Raw genomic sequence first — 22,396 nt, 5'->3', positions numbered from 1 at the left:
AGATTGAGATGGTGGGGGGTAGACTGGGGGGGGGTAGAGAGCCTCTATGTCTTTGTCAGAGGACAAGGAAACAAAGGATTGTTCACCTACTGTACAGTGTCCAATGTTGTGTATTATTTTGTAATCCATGACCTCTATTTGATGCATTCCGGTTTCCCCTCAGGTTGAGCCACTACAAACACACACACATTCCAACCTCTAATGCATTGGCTGATTTTAACACACCCTTCTCTACCTCCCCCTTCCTTTTCTCTCCCTCACCCACATTCTACCCACTCCTCCCCTTCACTCTACCCCCCTCCCCTGGTCTGCAGGAGTTTGATCCAGAGGAGTTCTACCATCTTTTGGAGGCAGCAGAGGGCCATGCCAAGGAGGGCCAGGGCATCAAGTCAGACATCCCCCGCTACATCATCAGCCAACTGGGTCTCACCAGAGATCCTCTGGAGGAGATGGCCCAGCTGAGCAGCTACGACAGTGGGAACCCAGACACACCAGAGACAGACGACGCTGTGGATAGTCGAGGGGCCACCGTGCCTGTTGTAGCTCCCCCTAAAACCAAAGCCCCACGGGAGGAGGACTTTGAGAACATCAAGCTCATCAGCAACGGGGCCTATGGGTAAGACATAGCGAGAGAGAGAGAGAGAGAGAGCAACAGACAGAGAGACAGACTTGTACCGTTATCAGACCGACTCCACGGGATCGGTGTGTGTCCCCCCCGCGGGACAGTTGAGCTAACGTAGGCTAATGTGATTAGCATGATGTTGTAAGTAACTACAACATTTCACAAGACATAGACATATCTGATATGGGCAGAAAGCTTACATTCTTGTTAATCTAACTGCACTGTCCAATTTACAGTAGCTATTAGAGTGAACTAATAGCATGCTATTTATTTTATTTATTTTATTTTACCTTTATTTAACCAGGTAGGCAAGTTGAGAACAAGTTCTCATTTACAATTGCGACCTGGCCAAGATAAAGCAAAGCAGTTCGACAGATACAACGACACAGAGTTACACATGGAGTAAAACAAACATACAGTCAATAATACAGTATAAACAAGTCTATATACAATGTGAGCAAATGAGGTGAGAAGGGAGGTACAGGCAAAAAAGGCCATGGTGGCAAAGTAAATACAATATAGCAAGTAAAACACTGGAAAGTTAGTTTTTCAATGGAAGAATGTGCAAAGTAGAAATAAAAATAATGGGGTGCAAAGGAGCAAAATAAATAAATAAATAAAAATTAAATACAGTTGGGAAAGAGGTAGTTGTTTGGGCTAAATTATAGGTGGGCTATGTACAGGTGCAGAAATCTGTGAGCTGCTCTGACAGTTGGTGCTTAAAGCTAGTGAGGGAGATAAGTGTTTCCAGTTTCAGAGATTTTTGTAGTTCGTTAATTGGTTTTACAGGTGGGAGATGCTATGGTGACCAGCGAGCTGAGATAAGGGGGGACTTTACCAAGCAGGGTCTTGTAGATGACATGGAGCCAGTGGGTTTGGCGACGAGTATGAAGCGAGGGCCAGCCAACGAGAGCGTACAGGTCGCACTGGTGGGTAGTATATGGGGCTTTGGTGACAAAACGGATTGCACTGTGATAGACTGCATCCAATTTGTTGAGTAGGGTATTGGAGGCTATTTTGTCAATTACATCGCCAAAGTCGAGGATTGGTAGGATGGTCAGTTTTACAAGGGTATGTTTGGCAGCATGAGTGAAGGATGCTTTGTTGCGAAATAGGAAGCCAATTCTAGATTTAACTTTGGATTGGAGATGTTTGATATGGGTCTGGAAGGAGAGTTTACAGTCTAGCCAGACACCTTGGTATTTGTAGTTGTCCACGTATTCTAAGTCAGAGCCGTCCAGAGTAGTGATGTTGGACAGGCAGGTAGGTGCAGGTAGCGATCGGTTGAAGAGCATGCATTTAGTTTTACTTGTATTTAAGAGCAATTGGAGGCCACAGAAGGAGAGTTGTATGGCATTGAAGCTTGCCTGGAGGGTTGTTAACACAGTGTCCAAAGAAGGGCTGGAAGTATACAGAATGGTGTCGTCTGTGTAGAGGTGGATCAGAGACTCACCAGCAGCAAGAGCAATCTCATTGATGTATACAGAGAAGAGAGTCGGTCCAAGAATTGAACCCTGTGGCACCCCCATAGAGACTGCCAGAGGTCCGGACAGCAGACCCTCCGATTTCACACACTGAACTCTATCAGAGAAGTAGTTGGTGAAACAGGCGAGGCAATCATTTGAGAAACCAAGGCTGTCGAGTCTGCCGATGAGGATGTGGTGATTGACAGAGTCGAAAGCCTTGGTCAGATCAATGAATACGGCTGCACAGTAATGTTTCTTATCGATGGCGGTTAAGATATCGTTTAGGACCTTGAGCGTGGCTGAGGTGCACCCATGACCAGCTCTGAAACCAGATTGCATAGCAGAGAAGGTATGGTGAGATTCGAAATGGTCGGTAATCTGTTTGTTGACTTGGCTTTCAAGACCTTAGAAAGGCACGGTAGGATAGATATAGGTCTGTAGCAGTTTGGGTCAAGAGTGTCCCCCTTTGAAGAGGGGAATGACCGCAGCTGCTTTCCAATCTTTGGGAATCTCAGACGACACGAAAGAGAGGTTGAACAGGCTAGTAATAGGGGTGGCAACAATTTTGGCAGATAATTTTAGAAAGAAAGGGTCCAGATTGTCTAGCCCGGCTGATTTGTAGGGGTCCAGATTTTGCAGCTCTTTCAGAACATCAGCTGAATGGATTTGGGAGAAGGAGAAATGGGGAAGGCTTGGGCGAGTTGCTGTTGGGGGTGCAGTGCTGTTGACCGGGGTAGGAGTAGCCAGGTGGAAAGCATGGCCAGCCGTAGAAAAATGCTTATTGAAGTTCTCAATTATGGTGGATTTATCAGTGGTGACAGTGTTTCCTATCTTCAGTGCAGTGGGCAGCTGGGAGGAGGTGTTCTTATTCTCCATGGACTTTACAGTGTCCCAGAACTTTTTTGAGTTAGTGTTGCAGGAAGCAAATTTCTGCTTGAAAAAGCTAGCCTTGGCTTTTCTAACTGCCTGTGTATAATGGTTTCTAGCTTCCCTGAACAGCTGCATATCACGGGGGCTGTTCGATGCTAATGCAGAACGCCATAGGATGTTTTTGTGTTGGTTAAGGGCAGTCAGGTCTGGAGAGAACCAAGGGCTATATCTGTTCCTGGTTCCTGGTTCTAAATTTCTTGAATGGGGCATGTTTATTTAAGATGGTTATTGTTTAAGGAGAGTGCACAATTATGAGCTTGAATGTATTAATAAACCAATTAGGCACATTTTGGCAGTCTTGATACAACATTTTGAACAGATATACATTGGTTCATTGGATCAGTCTAAAACTTTGCACATACACTGCTGCCATCTAGTGGCCAAGATCTAAATTGTGCCTGGGCTGGAATAATACATTTTGGCCTTTCTCTTGCATTTCAAAGATGATGGTACAAAAGAACGCATGCTTTTTCTTTATCTTTTACCATATCTAATGTGTTATATTCTCCTACATTAATTTCACATTTCCACAAACTTCAAAGTGTTTCCTTTTAAATGGTATCAATAATATTCATATCCTGAGCTACAGGCAGTTAGATTTGGTTCCTGAGCAGTAGGCAGTTAGATTTGGGTCCTGAGCTACAGGCAGTTAAATTTGGGTCCTGAGCTACAGGCAGTTAGATTTGGTTCCTGAGCTACAGGCAGTTAGATTTGGTTCCTGAGCTACAGGCAGTTAGATTTGGGTCCTGAGCTACAGGCAGTTAGATTTGGTTCCTGAGCTACAGGCAGTTAGATTTGGGTCCTGAGCTACAGGCAGTTAGATTTGGTTCTTGAGCTACAGGCAGTTAGATTTGGTTCCTGAGCTACAGGCAGTTAAATGTGATTCCTGAGCTACAGGCAGTTAGATTTGGTTCCTGAGCTGTAGGCAGTTAGATTTGGTTCCTGAGCTACAGGCAGTTAGATTTGGTTCCTGAGCTACAGGCAGTTAGATTTGGGTCCTGAGCTACTGGCAGTTAGATTTGGTTCCTGAGCTACAGGCAGTTAGATTTGGGTCCTGAGCTACAGGCAGTTAGATTTGGGTCCTGAGCTACAGGCAGTTGGATTTGGGTCCTGAGCTACTGGCAGTTAGATTTGGTTCTTGAGCTACAGGCAGTTAGATTTGGGTCCTGAGCTACAGGCAGTTAGATTTGGGTCCTGAGCTACAGGCAGTTAGATTTGGGTCCTGAGCTACAGGCAGTTAGATTTGGTTCTTGAGCTACAGGCAGTTAGATTTGGGTCCTGAGCTACTGGCAGTTAGATTTGGGTCCTGAGCTACTGGCAGTTAAATTTGGTTCCTGAGCTACAGGCAGTTAGATTTGGTTCCTGAGCTACAGGCAGTTAGATTTGGTTCCTGAGCTACAGGCAGTTAAATTTGGGTCCTGAGCTACAGGCAGTTAGATTTGGGTCCTGAGCTACAGGCAGTTAGATTTGGTTCCTGAGCTGTAGGCAGTTAGATTTGGGTCCTGAGCTACAGGCAGTTAGGTTTTGGTTCCTGAGCTGTAGGCAGTTAGATTTGGGTCCTGAGCTACAGGCAGTTAGATTTGGGTCCTGAGCTACAGGCAGTTAGATTTTGGTTCCTGAGCTACAGGCAGTTAGATTTGGGTCCCCATGAGACTGAAGCTTCCCCATGGTTTTGTTACCCCATGACAATGATGATAACGGCCACAAAATGTCTAACATTGTTGGCTCTCATTTGATTATTTCTCTCTCGCTCTCTCTCTATCTCCCCACCCTCTCTCCCCCCGGCCTTCCCCTTCCATCGATCTCTCTGCAGTGCTGTGTTTCTGGTGCGCCACAAGGAGACCCGTCAGCGTTTTGCCATGAAGAAGATCAACAAGCAGAACCTCATCCTGAGGAACCAGATCCAACAGGCCTTCGTAGAGAGAGACATCCTGACTTTCGCTGAGAACCCCTTCGTGGTCTCAATGTTCTGCTCCTTCGAGACACGCAGACACCTCTGTATGGTCATGGAGTATGTGGAGGGTAAGGGCTGATCATACACAGATACAGCTCATTTACACACACACACACACAAGAACAACAGACACCTCTGTATGGTCATGGAGTATGTAGAAGGTGACTGCTATACACACGATTCAGAAACATCACGGGTAGCCAACCTGCTCCTGGAGAGCTACTGGTTGTGCAGGCTTTTGCTCGAAACCAGTTGTAACACACCTGATCCAGCTAATCAAGGTTCTGATGAGCAGTTAATTAGTAGAATCGGAAAGGGGCATCCTACTTCATTTCTTACTGTATACGCACACTGACAGTTTCTTCCCACTCCATGTTTGTGTATACTGACCGTCTACCCTGACTATGAAGTGAATGGGGGTGTATCCTGACTGTCTCTACCCTGACTAGGAAGTGAATGGGGGTGTATCCTGACTGTCTCTACCCTGACTAGGAAGTGAATGGGGGTGTGTCCTAACTGTCTCTACCCTGACTAGGAAGTGAATGGGGGTGTATCCTGACTGTCTCTACCCTGACTAGGAAGTGAATGTCTCTACCCTGACTAGGAAGTGAATGGGGGTGTATCCTGACTGTCTCTACCCTGATTAGGAAGTGAATGGGAGTGTATACTGACTGTCTCTAACCTGACTAGGATGTGAATGGGGGTGTATACTGACTGTCTCTACCCTGACTGTCTCTACCCTGACTAGGAAGTGAATGGGGGTGTATACTGACTGTCTCTACCCTGACTGTCTCTACCCTGATTAGGAAGTGAATGGGGGTATACTGACTGTATACTGACTGTCTCTACCCTGACTAGGAAGTGAATGGGGGTGTATCCTGACTGTCTCTACCCTGACTAGGAAGTGAATGGGGGTGTATCCTGACTGTCTCTACCCTGACTAGGAAGTGAATGGGGGTGTATCCTGACTGTCTCTACCCTGACTAGGAAGTGAATGGGGGTGTATACTGACTGTCTCTACCCTGACTAGGAAGTGAATGGGAGTATATACTGACTGTCTCTAACCTGACTAGGAAGTGAATGGGGGTGTATTCTGACTGTCTCTACCCTGACTAGGAAGTGAATGGGGGTGTATCCTGACTGTCTCTACCCTGTCTAGGTGGTGACTGTGCCACCCTGCTGAAGAACATCGGGGCGCTGCCCGTGGACATGGCACGCATGTACTTTGCTGAGACTGTACTGGCACTGGAGTACCTCCACAACTATGGCATCGTACACAGGGACCTGAAACCTGACAAGTAAGACACACACACTGTCCTCTAGTCTAGAAGCTTTAACTGTTTAACTGAGATACTGCAGTCTGAGATACTGCATCGCTGTGCTTGAGGCGTCACTACAGACCCGGGTATCATCCCGGGCTGTGTCACAGCCGGCCGTGACCGGGAGACCCATGAGGTGGCGCACAATTCGCTGGAAGGTTTGGCCGGCCGGGGATGTCCACGCTCCGTCGCACTCTAGCGACTCCTGTGGCGGGCCGGGCGCAGTGCACGCTGACATTGTCGCCAGTTGTTCGGTGTTTCCTCCGACACATTGGTGTGGCTGGCTTTCGGGTTAAACAAGCAGTGTGTCAAGAAGCAGTGCGGCTTGGCAGGGTTGTGTTTCAGAGGACACATGGCTCTCGACCTTCGCCTCTCCCGAGTCCATACGAGAGTTGCAGCGATGGGACAACACTGTAACTACCAATTGGATATCGCGAAATTGGGGAGAAAAATAAAAACATTTATTAAGAAAGGTTTACCTGTTAAACGACTTTTCATTTATCATTAATACTTCTCATGGGCTTTAATAATTCACAACCTATATGCTTTATTCACTATCTCATGATTCTGACATCATATCTCTCTCCCCCTTCCTGCAGTCTTCTGATCACGTCGATGGGCCACATCAAGCTGACAGACTTTGGGCTGTCTAAGATCGGTCTGATGAGCCTCACCACCAACCTGTATGAAGGACACATAGAGAAAGATACCAGGGAGTTCCTGGATAAACAGGTACAGAGAGAGAGAGAGAGAGACACCTCTGGCCAGGTGCAGACTGGGACCAAAAATCGGATAAGGCATTTCTAACACACCGGCCCATTTCATTTCCTGGAGGCTCCCACACTGGGCCATTTCATTTCCTAGAGGCCCCCACACTGGGCCATTTCATTTCATAAAGGCCCCCACACTGGGCCATTTCATTTCCTAGAGGCCCCCACACTGGGCCATTTCATTTCCTAGAAGCCCCCACACACTGGGCCATTTTTTCATTTCCTAGAGGCCCCCACACTGGGCCATTTCATTTCCTAGAGGCCCCCACACTGGGCCATTTCATTTCCTAGAGGCCCCCACACTGGGCCATTTCATTTCCTAGAGGCCCCCACACTGGGCCATTTCATTTCCTAGAGGCCCCACACTGGGCCATTTTATTTCCTAGAGGCCCCCACACTGGGCCATTTCATTTCCTAGAGGCCCCCACACTGGGCCATTTCATTTCCTAGAGGCCCCCACACTGGGCCATTTTATTTCCTAAAGGCCCCCACACTGGGCCCATTTTATTTCCTAGAGGCTCCCACACTGGCCCATTTTATTTCCTAGAGGCTCCCACACTGGGCCATTTTATTTCCTAGAGGCGCCCACACTGGGCCATTTTATTTTCTAGAGGCCCCCACACTGGGCCATTTTATTTCCTAGAGGCCCCCACACTGGGCCATTTCATTTCCTAGAGGCCCAGACACTGGACCATTTCATTTCCTAGAGGCCCCCACGCTGGGCCATTTCATTTCCTAGAGGCCCCACACTGGGCCATTTCATTTCCTAGAGGCCCCCACACTGGGCCATTTCATTTCCTAGAGGCCCCCACACTGGGCCATTTCATTTCCTAAAGGCCCCCACACTGGGCCCATTTTATTTCCTAGAGGCTCCCACACTGGCCCATTTTATTTCCTAGAGGCTCCCACACTGGGCCATTTTATTTCCTAGAGGCGCCCACACTGGGCCATTTTATTTCCTAGAGGCACCCACACTGGGCCATTTTATTTCCTAAAGGCCCCCACACTGGGCCATTTTATTTCCTAAAGGCCCCCACACTGGGCCATTTTATTTCCTAGAGGCCCCCACACTTGGCCATTTCATTTCCTAGAGGCACCCACACTGGGCCATTTTATTTCCTAAAGGCCCCCACACTGGGCCATTTTATTTCCTAAAGGCCCCCACACTGGGCCATTTTCTTTTCTTTGAGGAACCCATTATTTGACAGATAACAGATTAAAAAATATATAATAATTACACAGGCCCACTAGGCTCAAAATGTACCAGCCCATCTAGCATTTCCCCGAAATGCAAGCTGACCAGTCTGCCCCTGCCTCTGGCGCCCAACACATAACACCCAAACTCTGTCACTGATCACGCTTCCCTTATCTATAACAGTGTCTATGACAGAAGTGTATGTCAACAGGTATGAGACAAAAGGACTCAGGGAATGCAACATTGTACTGTGTGTGACAGTTGCCTTGTATTTCTCCCTGCCTATACTTGACCCTTCCCCTCTGTGTGTACGACCAGGTGTGTGGTACACCAGAGTACATCGCCCCAGAGGTGATCCTCAGACAGGGCTATGGTAAGCCAGTAGACTGGTGGGCCATGGGGGTCATCCTCTATGAATTCCTGGTGGGCTGTGCCCCTTTCTTTGGAGACACACCTGAGGAGCTCTTTGGACAGGTCATCAGTGGTGAGTGTCATAGAGAACAGAAGCACACAGGAGTCTGCATTTTTAACAGACAAAAAAAAAGGTCCGGGAGAAGTATTGCTTTGTTTTGAAAACGTTTGTGGAGAAATCCGTCTGACCACAACGTCTGCTCTCCGTCCTCTATTTGTAGATGAAATCATATGGCCAGAGGAGGAGGAGGCTCTTCCTAACGATGCCCAGGACCTCATCTCTAAACTCCTCAGACAGAACCCTCTGGAGAGGCTGGGCACAGGTGATGGATTAGAAACATGTTATTTGACAAGCATAACTCATAGAAACAAGTACACTACCTGCATGTCTCACATTACACAGTGTCAAATTGTCATTTAGTCTTTATCAGTCTGCCTGTGTTGTAGGCAGTGGTCTCCTTGTCATTCCTTCAGTCTCTGTGTTGTAGGCAGTGGTCTCCTTGTCATTCCTTCAGTCTCTGTGTTGTAGGCAGTGGTCTCCTCGTCATTCCTTCAGTCTCTGTGTTGTAGGCAGTGGTCTCCTTGTCATTCCTTCAGTCTCTGTGTTGTAGGCAGTGGTCTCCTCGTCATTCCTTCAGTCTCTGTGTTGTAGGCAGTGCATTTGAGGTGAAGCAGCATCGGTTCTTCTATAATCTGGACTGGAACACTCTGCTGAGACAGAAGGCAGAGTTCATCCCTCAGCTAGAGTCAGAGGACGACACCAGCTACTTTGACAGTAAGTCTCACCTACTGTCCATTATATAAATGTACCTAGAGCAAAACCCTGAGTCTTTTCTACTATTCCTTTACTTAGAATAATAGAACAGAGCTCCTGAAAGTGAGTTAGTGGACAGTCCGGTCCAGTAGTCTTGTGTAATGCTACTCTCTCTCTCTCTCTCTCTCTCTCTCTCTCTCTCTCGCTCTCCAGCCCGTTCAGACAGGTACCACCACTTGGACTCTGAAGATGAAGACGACACCAACGATGACGAACACGTAGAGATACGTCAGTTCTCCTCCTGCTCGCCCCGCTTCAGCAAGGTTAACAGCACATACACACACACACAGCACCCCTGCTGAAAATGTAATCACTCCATGTACTACATCATTTTCAATCAAACTGTGTGTTTAGGTGTACAGCAGTATGGAGCGTCTATCCCTCCATGAGGAGAAGAGGACCCCCCCGCCCACCAAGCGTAGCCTCAGTGAGGAGGGAGGAGAACGCATTGACAGCCTCAGTAGTCTCAAGTCCAGAGACCGCAACTGGCTGGTGGGGTCACCTGAGATGTGAGTATGAGGGGTTCTTCTGAGGACACCAAAGCCTCATTTACTTGATAGTCTATGCTAATTATTTAAATCTTCTACTAAATGAGCTGTCTGTCCCTTCCATTACCAACAACAGAACTGTAACCTCCCTGTGTGCCTCCCTCCCTCAGCCTGCGTAAGCGTCTGTCTGTCTCAGAGTCGTCCCACACCGAGAGCGACTCCAGCCCTCCCCTGACGGTGCGAAGACGCTGCTGCTCCGCCATCATCGAGATGCCGCGCTTCGCCATCTCCTCAGAGGAGGAAGCAGGGGTGGCCCCCAGCTATAGGAGCCCCAGCCTGCTCAGCCAGACCCCCGGTGGAGTCAGGGGCCCCCGCAGCGAGGACTTGCCCCTCTCCATCCCTGAGCTTCCCGTGGAGAGAGAGCTGAAACTGGACGAGTCCCCCACAACACCAGACTCTACTGCCAGCCAGCTCAGCAAAGCCACACTCACACGTCAGTACAATTTAATACAACTTTATTGTCCATATGTTACAGAAAACAACAGAAACTGGTGGAACATATACTATATGCATGTACTGTGTGTCTGCTTTCATTCCATTCACATGACAAAATGTCTTACAGTATGTTCCTGGTACTGGATCCTCTGCCTTTCTCTCTCTGTCTCTCTCTCTGTCTCTCTGTCTCTCTCTCTGTCTCTCTGTCTCTCTCTCTGTCTCTCTCTGTCTCTCTCTGTCTCTCTCTCTGTCTCTCTCTCTCTCTGTCTCTCTCTCTCTGTCTCTCTCTGTCTCTCTCTCTGCCTTTCTCTCTCTGCCTTTCTCTCTCTCTCTGTCTCTCTCTCTCTGTCTCTCTGTCTCTCTCTCTGTCTCTCTCTCTGTCTCTCTCTGTCTCTCTCTCTGCCTTTCTCTGTCTCTCTGTCTCTCTCTCTCTGTCTCTCTCTCTGTCTCTCTCTCTCTGTCTCTCTCTGTCTCTCTCTCTGTCTCTCTCTCTGTCTCTCTCTCTGTCTCTCTCTCTGCCTTTCTCTCTCTCTCTGTCTCTCTCTGTCTCTCTCTCTCTCTGTCTCTCTGTCTCTCTCTCGCTGTCTCTCTCTCGCTGTCTCTCTCTCTCTCTCCATAGCGGGCAGTTCAGGAGATGTGTGGGAGCGTGGTTCAGGGGCAGACAGCTCTCCCTCTACCCCTAAGGCCATCAGTGACCTGGCAGCTAGGAGGGCCCGTCACAGACTGTTGTCTGGAGACACAGACAGACACGCCCAGTCCAGACCACTCAACAAGGTCATCAAGTCAGCCTCCGCTACCACTCTCTCACTCATGATTCCTGCTGGTACGTCTGAGGTTTTAACAGCCAGGAATGTGTTATTTGTGCGCTTCTGTCTTTGTGTATTGAGATCTGCTGTGTGTCTGTTAATGTCTGTCTGTGTCTGTTTGTGTCTCTGTCTGTCTGTTTGCGTGTGTTTGTCTTTGTCTGTCTGTGGACCGCCTGGCTCTCTCTGTGTCTGTCTGTTTGTCTTTGTCTGTCTGTGGACTGTCTGTATGTGTCTGTCTGTCTGTGGACTGTATGTATGTGTCTGTCTGTGGACTGTCTGTGGATTGTATGTATGTGTCTGTCTGTCTGTGGACTGTCTGTATGTGTCTGTCTGTCTGTCTGTATGTATGTATGTATGTATGTACAGCGGGGCAAAAAAGTATTTAGTCAGCCACCAATTGTGCAAGTTCTCCCACTTAAAAAGATGAGGGGCCTGTAATTTTCATTATAAGTACACTTCAACTATGACAGACAAAATGAGGGGGGAAAATCCAGAAAATCACAATGTAGGATTTTTAATAAATTTATTTGCAAATTATGGTGGAAAATAAGTATTTGGTCACCTACAAACAAGCAAGATTTCTGGATCTCACAGACCTGTAACTTCTTCTTTAAGAGGCTGCTCTGTCCTCCACTCGTTACCTGTATTAATGGCACCTGTTTGAACTTATCAGTATAAAAGACATCTGTCCACAACCTCAAACAGTCACACTCCAAACTCCACTATGGCCAAGACCAAAGAGCTGTCAAAGGACACCAGAAACAAAATTGTAGACCTGCACCAGGCTGGGAAGGCTGAATCTGCAATAGGTAAGCAGCTTGGTTTGAAGAAATCAACTGTGGGAGCAATTATTAGGAAATGGAAGACATACAAGACCACTGATAATCTCCCTCGATCTGGGGCTCCACGCAAGATCTCACCCCATGGGGTTAAAATGATCACAAGAACGGTGAGCAAAAATCCCAGAACCACACGGGGGAACCTAGTGAATGACCTGCAGAGAGCTGGGACCAAAGTAACAAAGCCTACCATCAGTAACACACTACGCCGCCAGGGACTCAAATCCTGCAGTGCCAGACGTGTCCCCCTGCTTAAGCCAGTACATGTCCAGGCCCGTCTGAAGTTTGCTAGAGAGCATTTGGATGATCCAGAAGAAGATTGGGAGAATGTCATATGGTCAGATGAAACCAAAATATAACTTTTTGGTAAAAACTCAACTCGTCGTGTTTGGAGGACAAAGAATGCTGAGTTGCATCCAAAGATCACCATACCTACTATGAAGCATGGTGGTGGAAACATCATGCTTTGGGGCTGTTTTTCTGCAAAGGGATCAGGACGACTGATTCGTGTAAAGGAAAGAATGAATGGGGCCATGTATCGTGAGATTTTGAGTGAAAGCCTCCTTCCATCAGCAAGGGCATTGAAGATGAAACGTGGCTGTGTCTTTCAGCATGACAATGATCCCAAACACACCACCCAGGCAACGAAGGAGTGGCTTCGTAAGAAGCATTTCAAGGTCCTGGAGTGGCCTAGCCAGTCTCCAGATCTCAACCCCATAGAAAATCTTTGGAGGGAGTTGAAAGTCTGTGTTGCCCAGCAACAGCCCCAAAACATCCCTGCTCTAGAGGAGATCTGCATGGAGGAATGGGCCAAAATACCAGCAACAGTGTGTGAAAACCTTGTGAAGACTTACAGAAAACGTTTGACCTCTGCCAACAAAGGGTATATATACAAAGGTTATATAACAAAGTATTGAGATAAACTTTTGTTATTGACCAAATACTTATTTTCCACCATAATTTGCAAATAAATTCATAAAGAATCCTACAATGTGATTTTCTGGATTATTTTTTTCTAATTTTGTCTGTCATAGTTGAAGTGTACCTATGATGAAAATTACAGGCCTCTCTCATCTTTTTAAGTGGGAGAACTTGCACAATTGGTGGCTGACTAAATACTTTTTTGCCCCACTGTATGTGTCTGTCTGTATGTGTCTGTCTGTATGTGTCTGTCTGTGGACTGTATGTCGTAAATTTACGTACACCTTAGCCAAATACATTTAAACTCAGGTTTTCACAATTCCTGACATTTAATCCTAGTAAAAAAAACAATCCCTGTTTTAGGTCAGTTAGGATCACCACTTTATTTTAAGAATGTGAAATGTCAGAATAATAGCAGAGAGAATTATTTATTTAAACTTTTATTTCTTTCATCACATTCCCAGTGGGTCAGAAGTTTACATACACTCAATTAGTATTTGGTAGCATTGCCTTCATATGGTTTAATATGGGTCAAACGTGTCAGGTGGCCTTCCACAAGCTTTCCACAATAAGTTGGGTGAATTTTGGCCCATTCCTCCTGAAAGAGCTGGTGTAACTGAGTCAGGTTTGTAGGCCTCTTTGCTCGCACACGCTTTTTCAGTTCTTCCCACAAATTTTCTATGGGATTGAGGTCAGGGCTTTGTGATGGCAACTCCAATAACTTGACTTTGTTGTCCTTAAGACATTTTGCCACAACTTTGGAAGTATGCTTGGGGTCATTGTCCATTTGGAAGACCCATTTGTGACCAAGCTTTAACTTCCTGACTGATGTCTTGAGATGTTGCTTCAATATATCCACATCATTTTCCTCCCTCATTATGCCATCTATTTTGTGAAGTGCACCAGTTCCTCCTGCAGCAAAGCACCCCACAACATGATGCTGCCACCCCCGTGATTCACGGTTGGGATGGTGTCCTTCGGCCTGCAAGCATCCCCCTTTTTCCTCCAAACATAACAATGGTCATTATGGCCAAACAGTTCTATTTTTGTTTCATCAGACCAGAGGACATTTCTCCAAAAAGTACGATCTTTGTCCCCATGTGCAGTTGCAAACCGTAGTCTGGCTATTTTATGGCGGTTTTGGAGCAGTGGCTTCTTCCTTGCTGAGCGGCCTTTCAGGTTATGTCGATATAGGACTCGTTTTACTGTGGATATAGATACTTTTGTACCTGTTTCCTCCAGCATCTTCACAAGGTCCTTTGCTGTTGTTCTGGGATTTATTTGCACTTTTCGCACCAAAGTACGTTCATCTCTAGGAGACAGAACGCGTCTCCTTCCTGAGTGGTATGACGGCTGCGTGGTCCCATGGTGTTTATACTTGCGTACTATTGTTTGTACAGATGAACGTGGTACCTTCAGGCATTTGGAAATTGCTCCCAAGGATGAACCAGACTTGTGGAGGTCTACAAAGTTTTTCTGAGGTCTTGGCTGATTTCTTTTCATTTCCCCATGATGTCAAGCAAAGTTTGAAAGTAGGCCTTGAAATACATCTGTGTGTGGACTGTGTGTATGTGTCTGTGTGTGGACTGTGTGTATGTGTCTGTGTGTGGACTGTGTGTATGTGTCTTCTTTCTTAGCTACCACCATCGGTCCGTTTTTAGAATGTGTGGTAAAGGTTGAAAATAAATGACATTTATGTGCATTTAGTAACTGGACTGAACTCCCTATTAAACAATCTCCCTCACTCCTCCATGTTTAGACCACCACGGGGCCTCCCCATTGGCCAGCCCCATGTCACCCCACTCCTTCTCGTCCAATCCCTCGTCCAGAGACTCCTCCCCCAGTAGAGACCTGTCCCCAGCCGTGGCCAACATCAAACCCGCCATCATCATCCACAAGGCGGGCAAGAAGTACGGATTCACCCTGCGAGCCATCAGGGTGTACATGGGAGACACAGACATCTACACAGTACATCACATGGTCTGGGTGAGTAGTAGCCTGCTTTAGCTTACTGACTCAAGTTAAAAGGGATTTAACACTTCTAGTCATCCTGTTCTAGTGATCCTGTTCTAGTAATCATGTTCTAGTGGTCCTGTTCTAGTGATCCTGTTCTAGTGGTCCTGTTCCAGTGATCCTGTTCCAGTGATCCTGTTCTAGTGGTCCTGTTCTAGTGGTCCTGTTCTAGTGGTCCTGTTCTAGTGATCCTGTTCTAGTGATCCTGTTCTAGTGATCCTGATCCTGTTCTAGTGATCCTGTTCTAGTGATCCTGTTCTAGGGATCCTGTTCTAGGAATCCTGTTCTAGTGATCCTGTTCCAGTGATCCTGTTCCAGTGATCCTGTTCTAGTGATCCTGTTCTAGTGACCCTGTTCTAGTGACCCTGTTCTAGTGATCCTGTTCCAGTGGTCCTGTTCTAGTGGTCCTGTTCTAGTGGTCCTGTTCTAGGAATCCTGTTCTTCATTCGATTCAACAGATTGAATTATTACCAGTGATATGATTTGATGTGTAATTTCACCCCTCCTCTCTCCATCTCTTTCTCTCTCTCTCTCCATCTCTTTCTCTCTCCATCTCTCTCTCTCTCTCTCCATCTCTCTCTCTCTCCATCCCTCTCTCTCTCCATCTCTCTATCTCTCTCCATCTCTCTCTCTCTCCCTCTCTCCATCCCTCTCTCTCTCTCCCTCTCTCTCTCTCCCGCTCTCCATCCCTCTCTCTCTCCATCTCTCTATCTCTCTCCCTCTCTCCATCTCTTTCTCTCTCTCTCATCTCTTTCTCTCTCCATCTCTCTCTCTCTCCATCTCTCTCTCTCTCCATCCCTCTCTCTCTCCATCTCTCTATCTCTCTCCATCTCTCTCTCTCTCCCTCTCCCATCCCTCTCTCTCTCTCCCTCTCTCTCTCTCCCCCTCTCTCCATCCCTCTCTCTCTCCATCCCTCTCTCTCTCCATCTCTCTATCTCTCTCCCTCTCTCCATCTCTTTCTCTCTCTCCCTCCATCTTTCTCTCCATCTCTCTCCATCTCTTTCTCTCTCCCTTTCTCCATCTCTCTCTCTCCATCTCTCTCTCTCTCACCATCTCTTTCTCTCCATCTCTCTGCATCTCTTTCTCCATCTCCATCTCTCTCTCATCTCTCTCTCCATCTCCCTTTCTCCATCTCTCTCTCATCTCCCTCTCTCCATCTCTCTCTCTCCATCTCTCTCTCTCCATCTCTCGCTCTCCATCTCTCTCTCTCTCCATCTCTCTCTCTCTCCATCTCCCTCTCTCCATCTCTCTCTCTCTCCATCTCCCTCTCTCCATCCCTCTCTCCATCTCTCTATCCATCTCCCTCTCTCCATCTCTCTCCATCTCTCCCTCTCTCCATCTCTCTCTCAGCATGTAGAGGAGGGTGGTCCAGCCCATGATGCAGGGCTGAGAGAAGGAGACCTCATCACTCATGTGAATGGAGAGGCTGTCCACGGCCTAGTGCACACTGAGGTGGTGGAACTCATTCTCAAGGTGCGCACACACACACTACACACACACACACATACACTACACACATACACTTGCTCCTGTCTTATGTGTGTGGTGTGTTACCCTCAGAGCGGCGGTAAGGTGTCCATCTCTGCCACGTCTTTTGAGAACACCTCCATCAAGCTGGGCCCCGCCCGCAAGACCGGCTCCAAATCTAAGATGGCGCGTCGTAACAAGAAGACCAAGACCAAAGATAGCAGCCAGGAAAGGTCTCTTATCTGATCAATCTCACACACTTTCCTCTCAGAAGTCATGATACGGCTGATAAATATAACGGCTGATAAATGAGAATATAACGGCTGATAAATGAGAATATAACGGCTGATAAATGAGAATATAACGGCTGATAAATGAGAATATAACGGCTGATAAATATAACGGCTGATAAATGAGAATATAACGGCTGATAAATATAACGGCTGATAAATGAGAAAATAACGGCTGATAAATGAGAAAATAACGGCTGATAAATGAGAATATAACGGCTGATAAATGAGAATATAACGGCTGATAAATGGAGGGATGTTTGTCTTTTCAACTCTTTATACTCTTGTGTGTGTGTGTGTTTCCAGCAGCAGTAGGAAGAGGAACTCTCTGTTCAGGAAGATCACTAAGCAGGCGTCTCTTCTCCACACCAGCCGTAGCCTTTCCTCTCTGACCCGCTCTCTGTCCTCTGGAGAGAGTGGACCTGGGTCCCCCACTCACAACCTGTCCCCTAGATCACCTACACAGGGTTACCGGTCCACACCTGACTCTGCACACTCTGGTAAGTCCTACACACACACATCCCTCAAACACACGGCACACCTAATGGACTGTAGGACGTGGCCTAATGTTGGAAAAGGTCATAAAAGGTGGTGATTATGTGTGTTTAACATTTCATGAATGTAGGTGAATCCCTGAATGTCTGTGTGTTTCTGTATGTGTCGTGTTTTCTCAGTAGGGGGTAACTCGTCTCAGAGCAGCTCTCCCAGCTCCAGTGTTCCTAACTCCCCAGCCAGCTCCGGTCACATCAGGCCCAGCTCCCTCCACGGCCTGGCCCCCAAGCTCCAGCGTCAGTATCGCTCCCCTCGCCGCAAGTCAGCCGGCAATATCCCTCTATCCCCCCTGGCCCGCACCCCTTCCCCAACCCCACAGAGCACCTCCCCCCAGCGCTCTCCCTCCCCCCTGTCCAGCCACGGACTAGGCTCCACCTCAATGGGTCAGATCTTTCCCGTCAAGCTCCACTCTTCCCCCCCTCTGGTCAGGCAGATCTCCAGGCCCAAGAGCGCTGAACACCCCCGCTCCCCACTGCTCAAGCGAGTCCAGTCTGCTGAGAAGCTAGCCTCCTCCCTCTCCTCCTCATCGTCCTCCCCCTCTCCATCAGGCGCCGGAGGCGACAAGAAGCTGCCTGTAACAGTGACAGGGCGTAAACACAGCCTGGACATCTCCCACGCTGAGTTTAAGAAGGAGATGCTTCAGAGAGACCCCAGTCTGCAGAGTCTCCAGGAATCAGCTGGGGAGAGAGAGAGCCTACTGCTGGGGTTAGGGCCTGGGATAGGGGGCCGTGGGGGGCCCGTGGAGAAGGGCAGCCTGCAAAAACCCTCCTCCAGCAGGAAGATAGGACGTCAGGAGGGGGACGGAGGGTCGACTGCCGGGTCCCTGGGGCTGGCTCCCGGGAAGAGCAAACTGAAGGACAAGCTGTCAGCCATCAGACAGGACCGGGCTGAGAGGAGGGAGTCACTGCAGAAGCAGGATGCTATCCACGAGGTGGACTCATCAGAGGATGAGACAGACGAGGGTTCAGAGGACAGTCAGGACGGGAGGGGCAGGAACACCTGCACCTTTACCCCCCCACTGCTCCGCCCCACCTCTGTCATGCCCATCGCCCCCCGTACAGGACCCGGGGGCACCCTCCCCTCCCTCTGTCTGTCCCCCTCCTCCACCCTGCTGCCAAGCAGAGCCACCATACCCTCCACACTCCACGAACACAAGCCCACTCAGAGTGGTCCTTCGCTGGGAGGGAAAGATGGCGGCTCAGCCTCCTCGGATGACTGTAGGCGGAGAGATGGGAAGGCTCCAGACCCCAGCAGCAAGTTTACCCAGAGCCCCCTGTCCAGCACCTTCGCCACCCTCGGCAGTGCTTTCATCTCCGTCAGCAAGGACACCTTCCTGAAGCCTGCTGCTTCATCTCCACATCAGGACTGGAGGAGCCCCAAGTTGCTTGAGCCCAGGGGGAAGAGCAGTAGTTTATGGAGCGAGGAGAGAGACTCTGGCCTGGAGGCCCCCAGATCCAGCCCCACTGGGTCCATAGACGGCAGAGACCTAGTCCCCACACCCATCTCCTCCCCAGGCATCACCAAGGAGAAGAAGGAGGCTGACAACCGGAGACATGCTGCTGCTGCTGCCGCTGCGGCAGCCTACGCCACCCCCAGCCCCCCAGCCTCTCCAGCCTCAGTGTCAAGGTCAGATAGTGGAGTGGACAAGGTGGTGTCACATCTAGCCAATGTAGCTCATAGCGTCCTGGGGCCCGTCAAACTAACCATCCCCGGGGCCAAGGAGGCCTTTGAGAGAGCCAAGGACCAGAATCAGAGACACTCCGACCCCCCTCACCCCAAGGCCACACCTGACTCCCCGCTCGCCGCCACCACCACTCCCCTCTCCCCCTCCACCTTCAGACACCCTGCCCCTCAGCCACCACCCCGCCTGTCCTCCCAGTCTCCTCCTAGGCAGCCCTCCTCCAAAACTGAGCCAGCCCCCCCTCCCCCTCCACAGAGGAGGCTCTCCCCTCCTAAAGACTGTACCCTGGCCCAGGGCACCAATGAGAGGCCGGTGGTGGAGACTGCACCAAGGAAGGTGCCCACCACCACACCCAACCAGACACCTACTGCAGCCTCAGAGCAGCGCAATAGGCCAGACCCCCTGGCCTCACAGAGACCCAGCCCAGTCTCCGCAGTCTCCACCCCGCAGGACAAAACCAGCAGCAAGAAGACGTAGCAGATAAGACACCCATGAGAATAGAGACTGCTTGATGGAGATCTGAATCTTTATCCACAGACAACTGCATGTTTGGAAGAAAACAACATTCTAAACTTTTTGCAACTCACTAATCATTATCTGAGAGCATAGCCATCTGATGGTGGGAGGGAGGGAGGGAGAGGAGAGAGAGAGAGGGAGGGAGAGAGAGAGGGGGGAGAGAGAGGGAGGGAGAGAGGGAGGGAGGGAGAGGGAGGGAGAGAGAGAGAGAGAGAGAGAGAGAGAGAGAGAGAGAGAGAGAGGAGGGAGAGAGGTGATAGTTTGGGCCCTTACTATGTGTTTCTGTATTCCAGAGACATCCAGATTGGCTGTAGATCTCTTGTTGTTCTTATACTCCGTTTTTTCACGTTGATTCATGTTCCTGTGAAGTTGGTCTGCGTTTGTTTCTCTCTCTGCAAAGAAACATGGGGGCTAGAAATAAACAGTGTGAGTTCACTGATCCACACGCACTGAGGAGAAAGGATTAACAAACACACACAAACATCTCTAATGGTCTTTTCTTAGTATACTGCCTCGTTAGCTTTCACCTTGGAGGTTCCAGGCGTCTGACGTGTGTCTAGTATCAAGCCAATAGATCAGGTTGTGCCTTGTAAACAACACAGCCACCACTGCAACCCTCCTGCATGTCTCCAGCCGTCCGTGACTGAACAGGGTGTAACTCAGCAATAAAAGTAGCATATGCTTAGCAATCGGTATAAATACATTACAGTCTGTTAATGAAACCATCTGCATCGCCCACCTTTAACTCACTCAGCAGCCTCAGGCAAATGGCAATGTGCGTTATTATTCCCTCGTGGTCTAACGCTGCACTCTGTTTAACTGTTTAATAGTGCAGACTAGCTAGAGAATATAACACTCTATTCATGTCGTGGCTGTCAGAATGGCTATTCAAGCAGTGTTTGTATTGTATCACAGAGCGTTCCATGACCATCTCTTTCCCTATCCGCTCCAACGGCTATTCGTGTGCTTGTCAGTGTAGCTAGCGTATAGAAGCTAACCCTTCCATGGCTCTACCTGGACCTGTCAGTGTAGCTAGCGTATAGAAGATAACCCTTCCATGGCTCTACCTGGACCTGTCTGTGTAGCTAGCGTAGAGAAGCTAACCCTTCCATGGCTCTACCTGGACCTGTCAGTGTAGCTAGCGTAGAGAAGCTAACCCTTCCATGGCTCTACCTGGACCTGTCAGTGTAGCTAGCGTAGAGAAGCTAACCCTTCCATGGCTCTACCTGGACCTGTCAGTGTAGCTAGCGTATAGAAGATAACCCTTCCATGGCTCTACCTGGACCTGTCAGTGTAGCTAGCGTAGAGAAGCTAACCCTTCCATGGCTCTACCTGGACCTGTCAGTGTAGCTAGCGTATAGAAGATAACCCTTCCATGGCTCTACCTGGACCTGTCAGTGTATCTACGGCAGTGTATAGAGCTGTGTGAGGATGTACATGTTGTGGTAGCTAGGATACTAGCCTAGCCGTTCACCTTGTAACTGCATCATAGCCTCACCAGATCTAGATCTCTATGTCAGGGGACTTTCTAATGATAAAAGAATAGTGGGCGGTTCATAGAACACCTTTACATTGAGATGGACTATAGGTGAGATGAGGAGGAAAGGAGGGACAGTGATCTAGTCACAGACAACCTGGGGACACCTGATCAATCTGGTCCTAGCCTGGTTTGGTCATCTACACAGACAACCTGGGGACACCTGATCAATCTGGTCCTAGCCTGGTTTGGTCAACTACACAGACAACCTGGGGACACCTGATCAATCTGGTCCTAGCCTGGTTTGGTCATCTACACAGACAACCTGGGGACACCTGATCAATCTGGTCCTAGCCTGGTTTGGTCAACTACACAGACAAACAGTGTTGGGATGACGAGAGTCAAGTAGTTAAGATGAGGTAGATCTATTTAGATATTTGGGTTTGAGTACCGGGCAGCGGATTGTTCCTGCTGCCCCTGAAACTCAATTACCCAGACTCCTCTCAAACTCTGAGGCTGGAAGACTGCTCACAAGTTTGTATACATGCTAGTTAGCATAGGGCTGGGCAATATGTCGGATTCAGTTGATTTACTTGAATGTATGTTTTAGCGCGATGTTTCAAATGCCTGTATCGCAGGAATTTAGGTTTTAATATTTTTTGTTTTTATGAGCGTGTCTTTTTGGTCTCGTATCCCCCCCCATGCTGTGTGTACTGTGCACTTGCACACAGACACCCAAGCCCCTTCCCCTGTCACTCACAACCACAAAGACTAAAGATCACGTCCTCTCTGACAAGCAGTTTCAACTCATATGGACACTGAAACACATTGAGACATTAATTTACTGTAGTAGAGAAGTTAACCCTCTTTATGTCTCAACTTCTCAAATTACGCGTAGAGCAGACGCTACTAAAACCAGAGTATAATGAACATTGCTTGAGAGATTGCTAATATGAGACCTGTGTTAATGTTCTATATTGCCTACTACAAGAAGTTGGTCATTATTAATGAATGTACATTCTACATGGTTCCATTTGGAACTAAAAGGGCATTTTCATAGACCGACTTGAAAGCCAGAAAAAAAATCAGGTTAAACTATTTTGATTTAAAAAAGTATACAATTATTAATGGGTCTTATGGTTGTGGAAGGCTTTTATTTAGCCTAGGTATAATTTCACAAGTCCTGAATTCATTCGATTATAGCTGATTGTTTGAAATGCAGTTTATTTTACCTTTAATTGTACAAAAAAAAGCTTAGTTAGAGTAAAAAAATTAAAAATCAAATTGAGATATATATTGTGAATGGCCATAAGTTTGAAAAAGTCCAGATCAGATTTTTCGGGGAGATGTGGCCAAGCTCTACGTAGTGT

At 48.2% G+C, this 22,396-nt stretch overlaps 1 protein-coding gene across 7 annotated transcripts in view; it reads left to right on the top strand.

Moving 5' to 3' along the window:
- Positions 1-19,681, top strand: part of mast2 (microtubule associated serine/threonine kinase 2) — a 341,277-nt gene extending 321,596 nt beyond the window's left edge. For 4 of the 7 annotated variants that reach the window (XM_042322427.1, XM_042322424.1, XM_042322429.1 and 1 more), the window contains 16 exons: positions 315-616; positions 4,832-5,040; positions 6,132-6,270; positions 6,891-7,023; positions 8,575-8,740; positions 8,889-8,990; positions 9,320-9,442; positions 9,635-9,744; positions 9,836-9,990; positions 10,140-10,462; positions 11,084-11,287; positions 14,790-15,016; positions 16,394-16,516; positions 16,604-16,743; positions 17,107-17,300; positions 17,475-19,681. In XM_042322427.1, the coding sequence (XP_042178361.1) occupies positions 315-616; positions 4,832-5,040; positions 6,132-6,270; positions 6,891-7,023; positions 8,575-8,740; positions 8,889-8,990; positions 9,320-9,442; positions 9,635-9,744; positions 9,836-9,990; positions 10,140-10,462; positions 11,084-11,287; positions 14,790-15,016; positions 16,394-16,516; positions 16,604-16,743; positions 17,107-17,300; positions 17,475-19,510 (4,686 nt within the window). In that variant the 3' untranslated portion in view covers positions 19,511-19,681. The remainder of the gene's footprint in view (positions 1-314; positions 617-4,831; positions 5,041-6,131; positions 6,271-6,890; positions 7,024-8,574; positions 8,741-8,888; positions 8,991-9,319; positions 9,443-9,634; positions 9,745-9,835; positions 9,991-10,139; positions 10,463-11,083; positions 11,288-14,789; positions 15,017-16,393; positions 16,517-16,603; positions 16,744-17,106; positions 17,301-17,474) is intronic. The other 3 variants (XM_042322430.1, XM_042322426.1, XM_042322425.1) reach the window with 2 other exon arrangements.
- Positions 19,682-22,396: the final 2,715 nt, after the last annotated feature.

The sequence above is a fragment of the Oncorhynchus tshawytscha genome, linkage group LG05, assembly GCF_018296145.1.
Source record: "Oncorhynchus tshawytscha isolate Ot180627B linkage group LG05, Otsh_v2.0, whole genome shotgun sequence".
NCBI lineage: Eukaryota > Metazoa > Chordata > Actinopteri > Salmoniformes > Salmonidae > Oncorhynchus > Oncorhynchus tshawytscha.
Note: the sequence above shows the minus strand (reverse complement) of the source record. Positions and strands in the feature narration are given on the sequence as shown.